At 38.8% G+C, this 17,945-nt stretch overlaps 5 protein-coding genes across 8 annotated transcripts; 4 read left to right on the forward strand and 1 right to left on the reverse strand.

Annotated features, from left to right (window-relative positions):
* The first annotated feature begins 1,442 nt into the window (after positions 1–1,442).
* LOC120002245 (probable LRR receptor-like serine/threonine-protein kinase At4g37250) lies at positions 1,443–4,527 on the forward strand. Its single transcript, XM_038850931.1, has 2 exons — positions 1,443–3,300; positions 3,623–4,527. The coding sequence occupies exons 1-2, from the start codon at positions 1,671–1,673 to the stop codon at positions 4,303–4,305; spliced, it is 2,313 nt and encodes a 770-aa protein (XP_038706859.1). The 5' UTR covers positions 1,443–1,670; the 3' UTR covers positions 4,306–4,527.
* A 1,277-nt stretch (positions 4,528–5,804) lies between these two features.
* Positions 5,805–8,132, forward strand: LOC119984983 (microtubule-associated protein RP/EB family member 1C). Of its 2 annotated transcripts, XM_038829158.1 has the most exons (6): positions 5,813–6,040; positions 6,132–6,287; positions 6,476–6,582; positions 7,136–7,349; positions 7,422–7,535; positions 7,635–8,132. In XM_038829158.1, exons 1-6 carry the CDS (start codon positions 5,933–5,935, stop codon positions 7,911–7,913), a joined length of 978 nt encoding a protein of 325 aa, XP_038685086.1. In that variant the 5' UTR covers positions 5,813–5,932; the 3' UTR covers positions 7,914–8,132. The 2 variants fall into 2 exon arrangements, with proteins under 2 accessions (XP_038685158.1, XP_038685086.1); XM_038829230.1 differs by lacking the exon at positions 7,422–7,535 and having other exon boundaries at positions 5,805–6,040.
* Positions 8,133–8,286: 154 nt separating this feature from the next.
* On the forward strand, positions 8,287–9,082 carry LOC119985124. The gene is made up of 2 exons (XM_038829343.1): positions 8,287–8,610; positions 8,695–9,082. The coding sequence occupies exons 1-2, from the start codon at positions 8,587–8,589 to the stop codon at positions 8,908–8,910; spliced, it is 240 nt and encodes a 79-aa protein (XP_038685271.1). The 5' UTR covers positions 8,287–8,586; the 3' UTR covers positions 8,911–9,082.
* Positions 9,083–9,655: 573 nt separating this feature from the next.
* Positions 9,656–11,964, forward strand: LOC119993072 (ADP-ribosylation factor 1-like). 3 transcript variants are annotated; one of them, XM_038840026.1, is made up of 6 exons: positions 9,656–9,794; positions 9,904–10,065; positions 10,377–10,447; positions 10,549–10,668; positions 10,802–10,920; positions 11,598–11,964. In XM_038840026.1, exons 2-6 carry the CDS (start codon positions 9,918–9,920, stop codon positions 11,686–11,688), a joined length of 549 nt encoding a protein of 182 aa, XP_038695954.1. In that variant the 5' UTR covers positions 9,656–9,794; positions 9,904–9,917; the 3' UTR covers positions 11,689–11,964. The 3 variants fall into 3 exon arrangements, with proteins under 3 accessions (XP_038695954.1, XP_038696032.1, XP_038696120.1); XM_038840104.1 differs by having other exon boundaries at positions 9,723–9,794; positions 9,889–10,065; XM_038840192.1 differs by having other exon boundaries at positions 9,745–9,794; positions 9,907–10,065.
* A 2,783-nt stretch (positions 11,965–14,747) lies between these two features.
* Positions 14,748–16,572, reverse strand: LOC119997595 (cyclin-D3-2). The gene is made up of 4 exons (XM_038844730.1): positions 15,876–16,572; positions 15,553–15,754; positions 15,279–15,409; positions 14,748–15,170 (listed from the first exon to the last, which is right to left on the reverse strand). Exons 1-4 carry the CDS (start codon positions 16,365–16,367, stop codon positions 14,901–14,903), a joined length of 1,095 nt encoding a protein of 364 aa, XP_038700658.1. The 5' UTR covers positions 16,368–16,572; the 3' UTR covers positions 14,748–14,900.
* Between the last annotated feature and the right edge of the window lie 1,373 nt (positions 16,573–17,945).

Below are 17,945 nucleotides of genomic sequence, written 5' to 3' on the forward strand. Positions count from 1 at the left end.
ACATAGACATTTATACATTTATAACTAACTTTCCATAGGAAGAATACCCAATAACAGTTTAAATGAAACAGGGAGGGGAGATTCGAACCCTAATCACTAGGGTGTTATACACAATTTTTACTACTTCAACTAGTGTATTGGGTGTATGCAGTTCAGTCATTTGATAACTAGTAAGGCATATTTTGAAAAAGTATGGAAATTTTGAATTCTGGAAAGTGAAACCCAAGACTTAGCATAGAAGATATACACTTTCGGGCTATAAACCATATGGGTATCTAAGAGCACTTGTAATGGTGTTATTTTGTCTAGGACAACAATTATGTATGAGGTTTTGTGTTTTGTTGATGTGATTGTATTGAGTTTTGTGTTTTGCTGATATGATTGTATTGGAAGATGTGTTTTGCTGATGTGGTTGTATTGAGAGATTGTGTTTTGGTGTAGTTTTATTGGGGACAATATGAAAGGCATGTGAATTTATTGGCCACCATGTTGGGTGGGAAGGAAAAATGTATAGGAATTTATATTTTGGTGATATGGTTATATTGGGAAATGTGTTTTGTTGATGTAACTATATTGAGATACTTGTTTGGCTTAATTTTTTATATAATAGAAGTAAGACCCGATATATATTTTTGTTGACCCAACAAATAGCCCAGTTCTGTAGCTAGCTTGTCAAATTACAAACGGTGGACGGGTGGAGCATTGAGTAGAGATGGAGAATTAACACAACTACAATAAAGACGACAAATGTCATGAGGCTCTGGGGACCCCTCTGGCCCTCTACAATAATTCATCTTTCTCCTTTTTGTTGCACTGTACATTTATTGACAATCTGCTCAAGTACATGACTATATTGCCAAGAAAATATGCTGCATGCTCCACCATATTTTATACTGATAAGAGATAGGGATTGTCATTGCCATCAAGTTTATCTCTCATTATCATGGATTTAACGTAATCTTAACCGGAAGTGGTATCATAAGATTTAGACGTGTCCCAATTTAGCTGCTAAAAAAACCACTTCACGAAAGTTTAATTGATTATCGAGATCGAACGGAAGTTCAAACCAACAAACTAGGAATTCTTTTTTTGTCAAATCTTGATTCCATGTCGGTATGAGTTTCGGCACAAATTTTTCTATCGTTAGGTGATGCGAGCTGTTTTGGTTGCCTGAGATGGTGGTTCCTCGCTTACTCAAAAAATAAATGTAGCTGTTAAAAGCGGACATGAGGGTCATTACTTGTTTGTTTATAGACATCTTACCACAAATAGTTTAATAATAGAGAGAGAGGAGTTCTTCCTCTGCAACTTCTTAACTTCACATAGGCGTTTTGTAGCAAAGATGCTATTCGGGTCCCATTTCTTCTTTCTTAAATGTCTGTACAACTAAAAAGGAAGAGCATTTAATGATTTCCTGTAAGACCTTAATTTTATTATACATACATATATATATATATATAGCTGATGCAGAGAAGGCATATTGGTAGTACGAACTTTGGTTTGGTGAGCTGTGTTTCTCTGTAATAGATTACTATTTTGTTAATTTAATATTAACTCAATAACTCCTATCACATGGCCTCTGTACTCTCATAAATCTCAGTTTCCTCTCTCTCTCTCTCTCTCTATCTATTCAATTTCATGTTAGAGATGTTGGAGAATCCTGAGAAATCATGAGGTCTCAAAGTGTTAATAATCTCTACTTATGGTGGAGAGTTGGGTTTCTTTTCTGCTTGGTTTTTGTAGAGAGATGTCGTGGGCTCAACATGGATGGGGTTCTGTTGCTTTCTTTCAAGTACTCGATCATCGAGGATCCTACGCGCGTGCTTGAGACCTGGAACTACGACAACGATACGCCATGTTCATGGAAAGGAGTGAGCTGTGGATCTCCGGGAGAATCCAACACCAACTCTCGGGTCATAGGCTTAAATCTACCAAGTTCACAGCTTCTGGGTTCGATTCCTGCTGATTTTGGCATGATCGAACACCTCCAAAATCTTGATCTTTCCAACAATTCCATTAATGGGTCTCTCCCTTTTTTGCTTTTCAACGCAACAGAGCTTCGGTTTCTTGATTTGTCAAACAATTTGATCTCCGGTGACTTGCCGGAGACTGTAGGTCGGTTACAGAATCTTCAATTGCTTAATCTCTCTGACAATGCCTTGGCGGGGAAATTACCTGCCACTCTCACTACTGTGTCTAATCTAACTGTTGTTTCTTTGAAGAATAACTACTTCTCTGGTGATCTTCCTAGTAGATTTAGCTCTGTTCAAGTTTTGGATCTTTCTTCGAATCTAATCAATGGATCTCTTCCTCCTGATTTTGGTGGTCCTAGTCTTCGTTACTTGAACGTCTCCTACAACAAGTTATCAGGAAATATTCCACCACAATTCGCCGAGAAAATCCCGGGTAACGCTACTGTTGATCTCTCGTCCAACAATCTCACCGGAGAAATCCCAGAATCCAGTGTTTTCATGAATCAAGAAACGAAGTCGTTTTCTGGGAATCTTGATCTATGCGGACCGCCAACAAAGAAACCATGTGCAATCCCTTCTACACCATCAGCTCCTCCTACTTCTCCTCCTGCATTTGCCGCAATTCCAAAGACTGTAGACTCCAACACTTCTGGGAATTCAACTGGGTCTCATAAAAAGGGGCTCAGACCATTAACAATCGTAGGCATTGTAATTGGGGATTTGGTAGGAATTTCGATTCTTGCTCTGATTTTCTGTTATGTGTACCATGTAAAGAAAAGGAAGAAAGCAGAGGGTACAATCAAGAAAGAAGCCATTACCGCCAAGGATGATTCTTGGTCAACTTCATCGTCAGAATCAAAAGTTTTCACGAGATGGTCGTGTCTGCGGAAGAGAGCCGACGATGAAAAAGAATCCGACACTTCGAGTTCTGATTCTGAAGATAATCATCATCAAAATGGACCAAATCGCGTTGAAAGTCAAAGGCCGCAAGATCTGGAGCAAAACAAGAAAGGTACGCTAGTGACCGTTGATGGGGAAAAGGAGCTTGAGCTGGAAACTTTACTCAGAGCTTCGGCGTACATATTAGGCGCCACCGGTTCGAGCATAATGTACAAGGCGGTGCTTGAAGATGGGACTTCCCTTGCGGTTCGTAGAATCGGAGAGAACAGCGTGGACCGGTTCAGAGACTTCGAGACCCAGGTCCGAGTCATTGCGAAATTGGTTCACACCAACCTGGTCCACATACGTGGCTTCTTCTGGGGCGTCGATGAGAAACTCATCATATACGACTTCGTTCCGAGCGGCAGCCTCGCCAACGCTCGCCACAGTAAGTTCTCATCACTCTCCTCCATAATTTTTTCCCTGGCGTACTTTAGCATTTTAATATATTTTCTGCTAATGTGAACGGTAAACTGAAGACTTGACGGTGGAGTAGGTGTAACTAAATCATTTTTTTTTTTGTTCGAGGAAGTCAACTCTATGGGATTGTTCGACAGCGAAATGCGTACTCATAATTCCAGAACAGCTCACTTAAACTCTCTCCAATTGAAAATGACTTCTTCGTCGCTAAGTAGCGGCACGTATTCGAACTGATTTTGGGTTTTTGTCTATTATTTTTTTTTAACCCCTCTCATTTGTTTGTGTTGCAGAAAAGGTGGGCTCATCCCCGTGTCATTTGCCATGGGAGACTAGGCTCAAGATAGCGAAAGGGGTGGCCCGTGGGCTTGCATTTCTGCACGAGAAGAAGCATGTTCATGGGAATTTGAAGCCCAGTAATATTCTTCTGGAGTCTGATATGGAGCCCAAGATTGGAGATTTCGGACTCGAAAAGCTTGTAGCGGGAGACTCAAGCTACAAAGCCGGTGGATCATCGAGAATTTTCGGAAGCAAGAGGTCCACGGCGTCGCGTGATAGTTTCCAAGACTTTCCAATGGGTCCTAGCCCAAGCCCGAGCCCAAGCTCAATGGGGTTTGCGTCACCTTATCAGGCACCAGAGTCACTAAGGAACCTGAAGCCGAATCCAAAGTGGGATGTCTATTCGTTTGGGGTCATATTGCTGGAGTTGCTAACTGGGAAGGTTACGGTGGTGGATGAGATGGGCCATATGAATGGGCTTGTAGTGGAGGACAAGAACCGGGCCTTAAGAATGGCTGATCCGGCAATACGGGCCGAGTTAGAGGGCAAAGAGGAGTTCTTATTGGGCTGCTTCAAGTTAGGGTACGGTTGTGCATCTCCAATTCCGCAGAAGAGGCCTACAATGAAAGAAGCCATACAGATTCTTGACAAAATTCCGTCTTCAACGTCGTCATCACAATTTTATGGTCATTTATGATGCCAATTGCATTTTGTTTTGTAGAAAGATGTATGTATGATTGACTGACATTTCTTTTTCTTTCTTTTTCTTTTTCTTTTTTGTATTTGTTCCCCGAGCTTGGATTGTGACCGTGTGAAATCATAGGTAGATGTTGGTGATACTAATTGTGGACCAATCCCACACTCCTTTTAGTGTTTTTGTTTTGGACCAAGTATTGAGAGTTCATTCATTCTCCTGTCATTACTCCTTACTATCGTATCTAGGGGTGTACATCGGGTCGAGAAACCCGTCCTGCCTGATGCTACCGTGTTTAATTTATTATGGTTGTCGGATTATCGGGTACTGGATTTGAATCATTCATATCTCAATTTAGGATGGTATTGGGTAACGCTGTCCATGGTCGATTTTTTTCTTCGTTTTTTGACATAAATTTAATCAATCGATCGGTTATTTTTTATTTTTCAGTTATTTGGTCGATTCTTTAAAGAAATATGTAAATTTTTTTGAAAAATAATTGATTGATCGGTTCAGTTATCATCGGTAATTTTTGACAGCCTTGGAGATTCGGAGGTGGTAGACAACCTCGTCCAAAACTGTGGAAGTCATGAGCAAATTCATACTTCCATAGTTGTTAAATTGTGTATTCTCTCGCAAAAATAAATAAATCAATACATAGGGTCAGTTTGGTACACAATTTAGAGGAGCATTTATACTACTTTTGAGGAGAAATGCTTGGTTGAAACCAAATAACAATTTGGTGACACAGAATTCAAGATATTTTTCCCTAGCATTTTCAATCAACTTTCACATGCTATTTTTGAGTAGCTTTTTTTGTAACATTTCTAAATTGTTCTCATTTTTGTCCCCGGTAAGTTAATGCTATTCCAATATTACCCGTCACTTATGAAGGACTAGTGTTATTAAAATCCTTCTCATTAAATAAATGAAATAATAAATAAATTAAATTCAAATAAAATTGATAATAAATTAATATATAATTTATTATTATCTTTAATTAATTTAAAATTCATTATATTATTTTTAATAATTAAATTGTTTGTTTAGATACAGCGTATACAACAAATATGCATAATACCCCTGCACGTAATTTATCACAAAATGCTACACAACACAAATGTTAATAGCAAAAGTACAATCAAACATTTACTCAGCATTCAACCTGCATTTCTGCTACTAAAATTGTCCAATATTTCTGTTACCACCATTTCTGCTAGCATATCCCTAAACCCTAAATGCTCTACCAAACTAACCCATAATTTTGTGAAAAGCCATTGGACCTTAATTTTCTCAATCCAAAAACAGGAGACCATCTGAAGTTGGGCTTTGACGCGCCCGTCATGGAAACACACTGGCCCGCCGTCATTTAATAACCTGGACCAGCCCACTTATGATGATCTCACCTTGAGCGCCAACGGTAATAAGCCGTTTTGGAAAAGACTTTTCTGACACCCATTTTTTGAATTGAAAAAATCCCGCTCTCTCGTTCTTTTAAATTTCTTTCTCCGAAGTCCCAAGACCCAACTCGAGAAGGAAGACCAAAAGTGTCGACGAAGAGATTTTTGGTAGAAATCGAAAAACGTTTTCCGAGACGCACAGGGAAAGAAGGGGATAAGCAGAATCAGAGATGGCGACGAACATTGGAATGATGGATTCGGCTTATTTCGTTGGCAGATCTGAGATTCTCGCATGGATCAACTCCACTCTCCAACTTAACCTATCGAAAGTGGAAGAGGTTCAATTCTAGAACCCTACCCGCAATTTCTCGATCATATTGTTGATTATATTAATTTTTCTTACCGAATTGTTGGATCCGTGAATTGCAGGCTTGTTCCGGTGCGGTTCACTGCCAGCTGATGGATGCAGTGCATCCGGGCATGGTGCCGATGCACAAGGTCAACTTCGACGCCAAGAGCGAGTACGAGATGATTCAGAACTACAAGGTCCTTCAAGATGTGTTCAACAAACTCAAAATCACTAAGGTTCCATTCTAATTTCTGTAGAAATTTTTTGTTCTTTCCTTTTTTTCATTCATTAATTACATAGATATTTCCGGATCTCGAAATATTTTTTGCATTTAGATGTAAATCTTAAAATTACTTTCTCATCTTTTTCTTTTTTGATTTCTCTGTTTGTTATTGATTATTTTTGATGTCTATTTGTGGTTAAGCACATTGAGGTGAGCAAACTTGTAAAAGGGAGGCCGCTCGACAATTTGGAGTTCATGCAGTGGATGAAGCGGTACTGTGATTCCGTCAACAAAGAAACTTCGCAGAAGTAAATCGAAACCCTAATTCTCTGCTTGTCGATTCAACTTCATTAATTTTATGTTTGTGGCTGTTTTATTGATGATTTCTTATGGACATGAATTTACTTTTCGGTGCTTATAGCTTTTGTGTTTTAGTGTTATGTTTTCTGGTATGATATCAACACCTTGTCATTTGCTATATGACATTGTGGTTGTCGTATAACGAAGTTCCAATTAAAAGACCTAGTTCTTCATGAGTGAATGAACTTTCTATTAAATTTGAATGTGTGGTTGGATGATCCTTGTTTGAATTTTTCTTGGCATTCAAGTTTCATATTTTTCCGGTCTATCAGTGTTTGCCATTGAAAGTCAGTTCAGTCTGGAGCATTAAGCCTCCAAATCTCCCTGTCTCCGGGGAAATTATATTCACCAATTTGCAATATGAAAGCTACTCATGCCTTTTGTTGTCTTTTAAGTTTTAGCAACTAGTCAGTAGTTTCACTGTTACAAATCAAGTTTATAAGCTTTCATAGAAATTTTATGTATGTCTGAGTATATTGTCTGATTACTCGTATTTTCTAGTTATAATCCGCTGGAGAGGAGAGATACCTGCAAGGGGGGAAAAGAGGCAAGTAAGAAATCTGCACCATCTCAGTCTTCATCAAAGGGTTCAACAGCTGGCTCCAAGGCTCAGTCATCCCACAATGCTAGAAGGATTGACGCATCTGTGAACTCTGCAAATCATTCGGTGAAGGGCTCTAAACCTTCCATTGCGGTGTCCGCATATGATGAACAGGTACATCCGTACAAGTTAATCAATGATGAAATTGTCTTAAGAAATTTTAGGGTCTAATACAACGTCATGCAGATTACAGAGTTAAAGCTTTCAGTGGATAGCCTAGAGAAGGAGAGGGACTTTTATTTCTCAAAACTGAGAGATATTGAGATCTTGTGCCAGAGTCCTGGAATTGAAGGCTTGCCTGTACTGCTCTCTATCTCCTCTTTGGAGGATTTTGAGCTAACATATCAATGCTCAAATGATTGACTAACAGGCTGATTTAAGATTTATTTCTTTTGGCAGATAGTTCAAGCGGTAAAAAAGATCCTTTATGCTACTGGCGATGATGCATCTGTGGTGGAAGAAGCTCAGGCCATGCTGTCTCTTCAACAAAAGGGAGCAGAGCCCTTGAGTCCTATTGCTGAGCTGTCTGAAGAAAGAACCTCCTCTGAAAATCAAAAGAGAAAGAATATTTTAAACCTTGATGTTGATACTGCGGGCATCTCATCTTTGTCGCCTAGGCAAAGGCTTTCCGACGCATCTGATGTTCACTGCAGTGGGTCACCGCTTATGACTTACTGATGGCCACCTGATTTTCGTGAACTTATTGTTCATTCCATCTGCCCCAATCCAACTCTCAAATGTAATCTCATGTGGAAATGTTAGGAACCCGGATTATCTTTACGCCTAGGAGTGCACAGTATTTGCTCTCCAATCTTTGTTATTTTACCTACAAAAAATATGTTGTCTACTTAAATGTATTGAACGTAATTTTCCTTTTGCTTAAGGAATAAGGATCTACTTCTGGAGTCATTTTTGCTAATGCTCTTCTTCTTACCCAGGAGAACCTAAACTGAATTATTGGGGATGATTTTGCCTGGATATACACGGTTCTTTGTAATTCGTAACCTGTCATCTGTAACTGAGAACCACATGAGACAAACTTGCCCTTTGAATGGCTGACAGGGCCTAAACTCGAGCTGTCAGATCTTTGATTGAGCAAGACAAACCTTACTATAGAGTTCCTTATCCTTAATACAAAAGTTTCAGAATTCTGAGTTTGGAAGCTGTCCTCAACATTTGTTGGATATAATAATAGAGTGACAGGTGGAGGTGTTTCCATGATATAAGGGTCCTCCTATGGCCTAATAATCGCACTTTGAATGCTGACCAAATCCTAGCATCAAACCTTTGATATAAAGTCTTCATCATTCTTTTCCATGCCAATCTGAGCTGTGGTACTGTAGCCTGGATCATGATGAGTTCAAGAACTGAGAGGGTATATAATTCATTAATAATGTTCTGTCTTGCATGTTATGTTATTTAGAATGTAACTTATGTTCTGGTGTTTGTGGAATGCTAGGAAACTACGACTACAAATGCAGATGGAATGGTGGAAAGAAGAGTGGAGACGACAGATTTTCGGTCATCGGCAGGGCAAGGGCAAGAGCAGAGGGATGTGCAGGTGATTCACGAGCCCAAAATTGATTCAAAGACCAGTGGAGGTACATTGGCTGGTGCTGCAGCTGCCGCGGCGACCGCGCTCCAGTCTGCCCAGAATGCCATATCTGGAAAATAAGAATTGGCCAGAGAATCAATCTCTTGGAGATCTTGTCCCGATTCCTTAATATATTTTGTTTAAAACTTTGTTTCAAATATCTTCTAGGCAGAGTATTAATCAATACTTGTGTCGAAAATCTCTTGTGTAATCTTATCTTAAAAAGAATCTGTTATGTAAATGGCTAATTGTACCCTGGACATGCTTTAAACAGTTACCTTTTCATGAAAATCTCATCAGTTTTTTTGTCTGGTAACCGAGAACGACCCGGCCCGACATGCACTTTGGACAGCTGAGTGGGCCAAAACTCGGGTCGTCAAGCAAACGTGCACCACTCAGGCAATGGATAAGAGACTGGGCCGAAACCCATGCTTTCTTGCTTGCTAGCTTTGAATGGATGGTGGCCTTAACATACATATATTCTTCACTCCAACATATGATATACGAATAGATGGTGGCCTTAACATACATATATTCTTCACTCCAACATATGATATATGAAGATCAGCCAAAAGAAAGAGTTGCCTAACTAGCTGGATTGTTGCTTACTGATGTGAGATGTCCTGATGGACCTGATCATTGACCATTGCTCTTACTGCCTCTGATGATCTACACAATATGTGGGACCCAAGTATATATTCTTCTCTGCATTCAACTTGGAAACAGAATACGATCCATTGAGAATTTGAGATTACACCATCCCTATTGTTGCCACCGAAATCAAAAGAAATCTGTTTCACTTTATTCTTCGCTAATCGCTATCCTTATCAGAATCTGATTCTGTTCATCCTCCATATCTCAGACCATATCTCCAGTTAATTATATAATGTGCTGGCAAATTTCTTCTCCTTTGCTTCCTTCTGCTTCTAGCTACTCCTGAAGGACAGTTCTGCCCAATATTCTTGGTGGGTAAACTGTAGATTACCTTCTTCTTTTTTTTGTGTGTAGATGAAGTTATTGTTGTATTTGTTGTGAACTTGAGTAAGTTACTGTTGTCAGTAATCCTTTTGGCAGTAGAAGTTGCAGAAATGGGTATGGCAATATCTAGACTTGTAAGAACGCTGTTTGCCAAGAAAGAAATGAGGATTCTAATGGTGGGTCTTGATGCTGCTGGCAAAACCACCATTCTTTACAAGCTCAAACTTGGAGAGATAGTTACTACCATACCAACCATTGGTATACACTTCAATCACTCATTACTTTAATCATATTTCACTAGTTTCATAATTCTGTTCTTCCAAACAGAAATCACTAACGAGTTAATCATGAGATGTTATCATGAATCACTTGGGTGATAGCCTAGTTGATGAATCTCTCTGGGGCCAAACCATATGGACTCGGAAGGTTCTAAATTCAATTCTCATTGGGAGCAATACCCTAATTGCCACGTGCTTAGCTTTGACTGAAAATCTCTAATAACTTGATTGATTCTCCTGCGACGACGAAAAAGGGAATTCAAATGAACTAATTATCTCTATTTTGGCCAGGATTCAATGTAGAAACTGTTGATTACAAGAATGTTAGCTTCACTGTCTGGGACGTAGGAGGTCAGGACAAGGTACTAACCATTCAGCTTGAACATATATAGATGCATAATTCTAGGTCATTTTGGTAACAGATGTCATAGGAGTCATGGTTGTTTGCTTTTCTTTGCTCTAGATACGACCACTGTGGAGGCATTACTTTCAAAACACGCAGGGTCTAATATTTGTGGTGGATAGCAATGACAGAGAGAGGATTTCTGAGGCCAAAGATGAGCTCCATCGTATGCTCAGTGAGGTCAGGGATCTAAAAACTATGTACAGATTTCAGTTCCTATAAATGTTGTATAAAATACCCAACAACGTAATCAAATCTATATTAGGATTAGCAGCATGAAGGGGCTTTAAAGATTTGTGATTTGCTGTTGCAGGATGAATTGCGCGAAGCAACTCTACTGGTTTTTGCCAATAAACAAGACCTTCCTAATGCTATGAGTGTTTCTGAAGTTACTGACAAACTTGGCCTGCATGCCCTCCGTCAGCGCCGTTGGTAAGCAAAACAAAGTATTCAGAAAAGATGGTTCTTTTCTTCTCAATCTATCAATATTTTCTATTCTATTACTTAGCATTAGAAGTCACAAGAAAGGGTGAGTTTTTCTATGATCAAGCACAATCATGTCGTGCATGAACAGGGATGTTCAATACTGGGTCTTTACTACTGTTCGGGGAGTCAATAAGTTAATTCTTGTAGATGTTTATTTGTACGGTTGCCCACCTAAATCAGAGGTGGTTATAGAACTCATAACAAAACCTCGTAAGAAAATATCTCAAGCAATATTTGAAGATCGAATTAGGGCTCAACAAGAAAATAGTTGTTTTACTACTAATCACTAGTTTCGGCAGTACTCATGCTGAAAATTATTGTCAAGGATTATACTATCAACCACTATATACGTCAAAGATCCCTCCTGAAACTGAAACTCCTCTGGGATGTAAAACATCTCTTCTCACCATTGTCATAGTGTATGAGATAAATGTATGCATTTTGATTAGGGCCGTATTCTATGATTACAATTCTACCACGTATGTTTTTTTTTCCTTCCATCGAAAATCGATTTGACGGTATAGACACTTATGACTTCCCATGGCCTGCATGCATAGATCCGATATTGATTGTCATTTAAATGATCGGTTTTGTTTATGAGTTTTTTGTAATCAACTCTACAGGTACATACAAGCCGCTTGTGCCCCCAACGGTCAAGGACTCTACGAAGGACTTGACTGGCTATCCAGTAATATCTCTAGCAAAGCAGCATAAGCCCTGTCTCCATCATGTAATGACATGATAAGATTTATGCATCCATTAGTACAGAAAGAAAGAAAAAAAAAGTGCAGTATAAGTTTTGTATGTTTCAAATCTCATCCTACAAACAATCTATTAACATGTGCTACACGCCGTTGATCAGCTCAGCAGGCCAACTATTTGTGTATTTCTGCCCACGCTGCAGGGTTTGAATCCTGCGAGCAGCATTGTATTGCATGTGCGTGAGTTCTATGTGCCATAATAAAATTTTAATCAACATTTGATGTATCACTGTTGTATGCATCTTGTGCCTTGTAAGTTTAGCAATTATGGTATTCTTTCCTAGGTAGGCAAAGGAGCTTCTGCCTCTTTATGTTTCAGAGTGAATTGTTACTTCTTGAAGTATTGCCTTCTGTAGGAGATGACTTGGGAATTTAATGAATGAAAGCTAAAGCTGGTGACCTATGAAGGCAACTGCATTTGTAGCTCGTAACTTCATCTTTACAGTAGAAATGTATTCCAGTTATGCATCTAGCCTACAAATCCTCTCCCAGACGGCATTTATGTCTCACTAAGAATGAACAAGTTGGGTTCACATATTTACTATCCGATGACCATACTAGAGCGACCATTGTGCTGGCGACGCATCATTCAAATTTCCACCCTATCAACTTTCAATGGTAGGATAGAGATCTATCATGGTAGTGACAGGTAATGAAGAATTAGGGTTCGATTTCGAAGGGGGAGCCTGAGTGTAATTTGCCTGTATGTACCAGAAAATGTGTTCATGTGACACACTTTCCTTGACTCCTCTTACAACTTTGTTGGAATCCCAAATGAATCCAATGGCGTCCTCTATGTGGAGTCCAATTGTGCACCTTGATAAGACCCTTCTACCAATTTTGCTCAAACAAACACCATATAATGTTTACATGTCACTCATGGGAACAGTTGCTATGTTTTGCCCAATTTGAATTTTTACATTGGTCTTTGATGTGATGAGAAGGAACAAAATATTGATTGTCTGTCACTTTTTCCTCCCTCTTGATTAGACTCCAATTGCCTCAAATCTTTCCTACTGAATCAACACACAATGAAGAAAACAAACAAGGGAGTACTGGAAGCTTTGAAATTTTCTCCCAATCCATGGAGAAGACAAGCTTTTCAAGCTGTCTTCAACCACCTTACCAGTTCTGTTTTCTTCACATGTTTTCCAGTACCTACTCCTTGTCGGTTCAGTCATTTCCATTTTTTTACCTATTCTTGACTTTCACAGTCTTGTGCTCATTCATCATCCTCTGCTCTTGCAAACTTTTACTCCCCATTTTCTTGCAATTTTGCTTTCAACCAAATGAGGTCCAAAGATTGTTATGCTTTTACCATCCAGTCATCACCTTTCACCAACTCTAATGAAGCATATAGAGCACATGAATTTTGTCTGTCTATGTATTAATATCCCCCTCTAGTGTTTTGACAGATCTTTGGCTTTGATAGGGAGATATGGAAATGCCTCTAGCAGGCTTGAGTTGCAGAGGACCAGTCTAGCCATATAGGTAGGGGATATTTTTTTCCAAAAGTTGCCCTAAGTTGAATTTCATTTGTCTTGGAAAGATGATTTTGGTGGTCAAAAACAAAGATAATATACAGCAAGATGGCCCCCATTCAAGAAGAATTCCTGAATAGCAACAAGGTTCGGACTTCATATGGCATCTCATTTTTTACACCGGGTGAATATCAGAATAAAAGCTAGATCAACAGATTTATAGACCATTTAGTAATCAGAAGTTTGAAATGATCACCATTTCAATCCAAATTATTGCCTGATAACGGCTGTTTTGGCTGTTCCAATGAACATCCTCTGTATTATAGACCTATCGGGCCAACAATAGTATAATTATAAAGAAATTTAAAGCCGAAGGGCACGAACAGGTCAGGAACAAAGGCAATCCACCCAAGTGTTGAAGGTTCCCTACCCTCTTTAGGCTTAAGCAGCTCATTGTATCGTAATGCATCACTAAACAGACTTTATGTTTCCTCAGATTCATAACTTTTTTTCAAAGAATCAAAGCTTAATCTAAAGCTCGCCCATGCCTATCTATACATAACGATCATCCACCTCTATCTTTCCGACCAGTATAATATGATTATCTATTGCCTCGATTTCTTTCATGTAATGCTGAGTGCCAAAAGTTTTCACAGTTCAATATAATCATTCATCCAAGTGAAGGACAAAGCGGAAACAAAGTGATTACATTCTTTCTCTTTTTTGGATGAGTGGGTGGTGGGCTTGATGAGATTTCAACCTAGAATCTTCCAACATTTGATTTTATTGGAAACCTTAGGGGCATAACTAGTGTCCATGAGAAAGAGACATAAACAATTTAATAACCTAAATGCTTAGACTAAATAGAATATGACCGAAAGATATTCTAATTTTACTTTTTCTTCCCACGACACTAACAGCATTAGCTCTGAAAACATTATGTAAAGACTTCTACAATGTTCCGTGGATAGCTAATCATGCAACGCTTGTAGTGGCCAATTTTAATCTCCAAAGACTGTGCATGTTCATAGTAGCCACAGATATTTCAGCACATATAGGACGCATGCAGAATGATGATCTACTTATTCGGTTTAAAATTAAGAATAATGGTTGATGCGATACTCCAGAGAAACCCGGAGAGAAATATCAGTAACGAAAGAGGGGGACCAAATGGATAATGTCTGCAAATTAAGCACAGGCAATAAACTTATCACAACCACCTTGTTGAACAACTGATAAAGCACAAGTTTTCTTAATATTAAACAACTCCAAAAAGTTTACTTGAACACTAAGTTTTTGGTCATACTGTTCACATCAAGAAGGTTCTCTAAAGTTTTTCTAGAGAGAGAATGAAGAGATGTCAAAATTTAGGAGTTGAAAATTTTAGCAATCCTTCCTTCCTCCCTCTCTACTGTAGCTTTTGTAAGCCACTTAACAAGCAATTCTGGTATTAGTGAAAGCCTCTTAAATGTGGATTTTCTAATTTAAAGGACAATGTAGGAAGGAGAAGCAGCAAATAGGGATGGCAATATATTGATGTTAACTATTTATTTAATATGAAGGGTGTGCAGAAATGCAACAATTACCATTCATAAACCAGAATGTTTGCACAATAAGAACCCGTACTGCTGGTCAATATGCAAAGAGGAACATGTTTAAAACAAGATACTTAAACAAGGACAGATTAATAAGGACTGGTAATGACATCCACAAACATACGATTTAGTGAAGGCAATCGCATCTGCTGATCATTGACTCTCCTCCTTTTGAATCGCGGCTCCAGTAAGGGCGAGTTAGATGATGATGCCACAGCCCACGAATCATTTGAGCTATCACAGCTGAAAGATGCATCAATCACACCACTTGGGCTATCAGGATCAGACAGATGCTTCCGTTTGTTGTTCTGGCTGCCCGTTATTTCTAAGATGGCTTTATAGCACTCTTTAACATCATCCTGTTGAAAGGTAGTCATCAAAACTCAACCAATGAGTCCTCCATTGCAAAATATTTTACCTTGTACAAGAAAATATGTCATATGGAAACAGAGGAAATATATTGCAACCTCATTGGTTTTAAGCACTTCTATTAGCTGATTCTGGTATTTCACAGGATTACATGGCTCAATCTCTTCAACAACATGCAGCATTGTGGCAGCAGCCAATACAGAAGGAAGATAACTCACGAATCTGGAATCTGGAATCACAACCCAAAATTGGAAATTTCAATAGCAAACCATATGAGATAACTTGATAAACATTTCTTCTTCCCATTCCATCCAAGTCTGGTACAAATGCACTCATTTATTAGCATCTGAATACGACATTTCAATTGCTTACCAGGTATGGTGGAGAGAAGTAAACGCTCACACCTCCAGAGAAACTCCAAATGCAAATGATTCCTCAATCCAAGCCTCCTTATAATGTGATCAAAGAAGGAAATTGGAGTCACAGAATTCATCTTCCATTGTAGAGTAGACAGCACCAAAAGTTCCATCCTCTGTATGGTCTTGGCTTCAAAAACATACTTTGATTCCACCACCTGACCATAACATCGAAAAAGAATCCAAGATCGATAAATTAAACAATAAAAATTAAGAAACATACACCGTACAGACACTTCAACAAACACCTAAAATGCACATTGTTTGCATTGCACATACTTGCAAGTCTAAGAGAAGTGGGACTTGGGTTTCCTCTACTTTAGCAGCCAGAGATAAACAAGCCACTGCAATGAGCTGACCCATCCATGGCTTGTCACTTTGGAACTTAAAGCGCGAAATGAACCTATCAAAGTAGTTCACAGCAAGAACAGTAGTCAAAGCAGTGAAACCATAGTGAGCCTTAATCCCCAAAATCCACTCAATAGCCTCTCTACGAGCCACCATAAGAGACCCATCAGAGGGTAAGTGCTCAAGACAAAAACAACTCTGTTTCTCTTTGGAGATTAGAGACAATAGCTCCTCATCTTCCCAAAACACGTCATGTTCAAGAACCAAAAGTGCGAAATGTGTGTCATTTCCCACATTTTGTTCATACCCATTATCACTCCCACAGTTTTCATTCTCCTCAAAGCTCTCTTCTTGACAGTAAAGCCCATCAAAAATCAATTGTGCGTTCTGTAAATATTGGGTTTGTTCTTCCTGTAAAGCCATCTCCCTCTGAGAAGATGAGATTGAATCCGCTTTTCATTATACCATGAAGAAGATAATAGATCTCAACCTCATCAGACCCTCCTCTTTTCTCCCTCTAGAGTCTATTGAGAGAAGGAAATAGGAAAGAGAGAAGACCATGTAGTATGTAGTGTGAGTTGAAGGGTTTTATCTGAGAAGGCTATAACGCCTGTCGTCTTCTTTTTTTTCCCTCTTTTTCTTTTCTTTTCTTTTCTCTCTTCTTTATTGATTTATTCTTTTATAATATATTTTCCGGGAAAATCCATAAATGGAATCAAAGCCATGGATTACACCAATCCAAGATGTGTAGTACAACGCGCTGTTGGATGCCGACGGGAGTAGCATAAATTGACCGTGTAGAACGAGAACGAGCTTGTCGTGTGAGGTGGAGATGGAGAAATGTGCGACGCGCACATACCCATTTTCTGACATGGGAGGACGCACTTGCCAATGAAAAAAAGTATGTAATGGTCAACCACATTACCTAAAAACTGTTTGAACACCATTTGTATAATTCTTTATGATTCAAATCTTTCTTTGGCCTTTTTTTAAAAAATATTTGTGTTTGAATAATATGACCACAAAAGATTCTTTGTAGTATACTGATATATACGTACGTGTCTCCAATTAATGAATACATTTTATGAAACAACGGGATTGACTAAGATGATAAACTTATCTGCGATAATTTTTAACGTAAGAGGGAGATCGTAAATTCAAATCTTATTGATATTTTTATTATAGTAATTTGCGTGACATACCCTTACTTTACTTAACCTGTGCAAATGTCACTCTAAGTTATCTCCCCCTCGGCCCAACTAATGAATACATTCTATTAACTAATGAATACATTTTATTAGTTGGAAACTTATTTCTCATGATTCATGCTAGAATTTCTTTGTAATAATATGTCGTGGGGTACAAAAGGGACATCACATAGAAGGCTCTCTTTTTGTATAAATGGTTGAAAAGGAGAGGAAGAAGGTTTTGCATCGAAGAAAGACAAAGCCTAGCGCTATGAAATTGAAACCTCTCTCTCACTCACTCATAAATGTTGCCCTATTGTCTGCCAGAAACATACGCCGTACGTTTCCTTTTCATGTCTCCCTCCCAAGCCCAATATTATTTATCTACTAAATGCTGCCTCTGCTAAAAGCTAGTTTTGTTTTGCTTTGTATTTACTGGTTTCAAAAGGTCCAACTGTTTTGTTTTGACATTTTTGGTAAATAATTTGCCTCTTACACTTGTTTCTACTTTGTATAATCTCATTCGTTACCACCTCCAACAAAGTTACGGGCATGCCTTTTTAGTGGGTCCCACACCTAAGCAAAAATACAAATGGGCGTCGGTATATGAGCATGGGGCTATATATATGTCACTCGTATCCCGGTTGAGTGGAATAGCGAACTTTGGTATGTGTGGGAATTAGGCGCACCACACGCATACAAGTTCAATTTATTTTTGCTTAAAATCATATTGTCTCCGAAATTTACCATGCAGGGATAGATCTCAGGATGAACCAACTCTTGGGTGAGTTCTTTCGTCTAGAAAAATACTAAC

This window comes from Tripterygium wilfordii, chromosome 1 (assembly GCF_013401445.1).
Source record: "Tripterygium wilfordii isolate XIE 37 chromosome 1, ASM1340144v1, whole genome shotgun sequence".
NCBI classification, from domain to species: Eukaryota; Viridiplantae; Streptophyta; class Magnoliopsida; order Celastrales; family Celastraceae; genus Tripterygium; species Tripterygium wilfordii.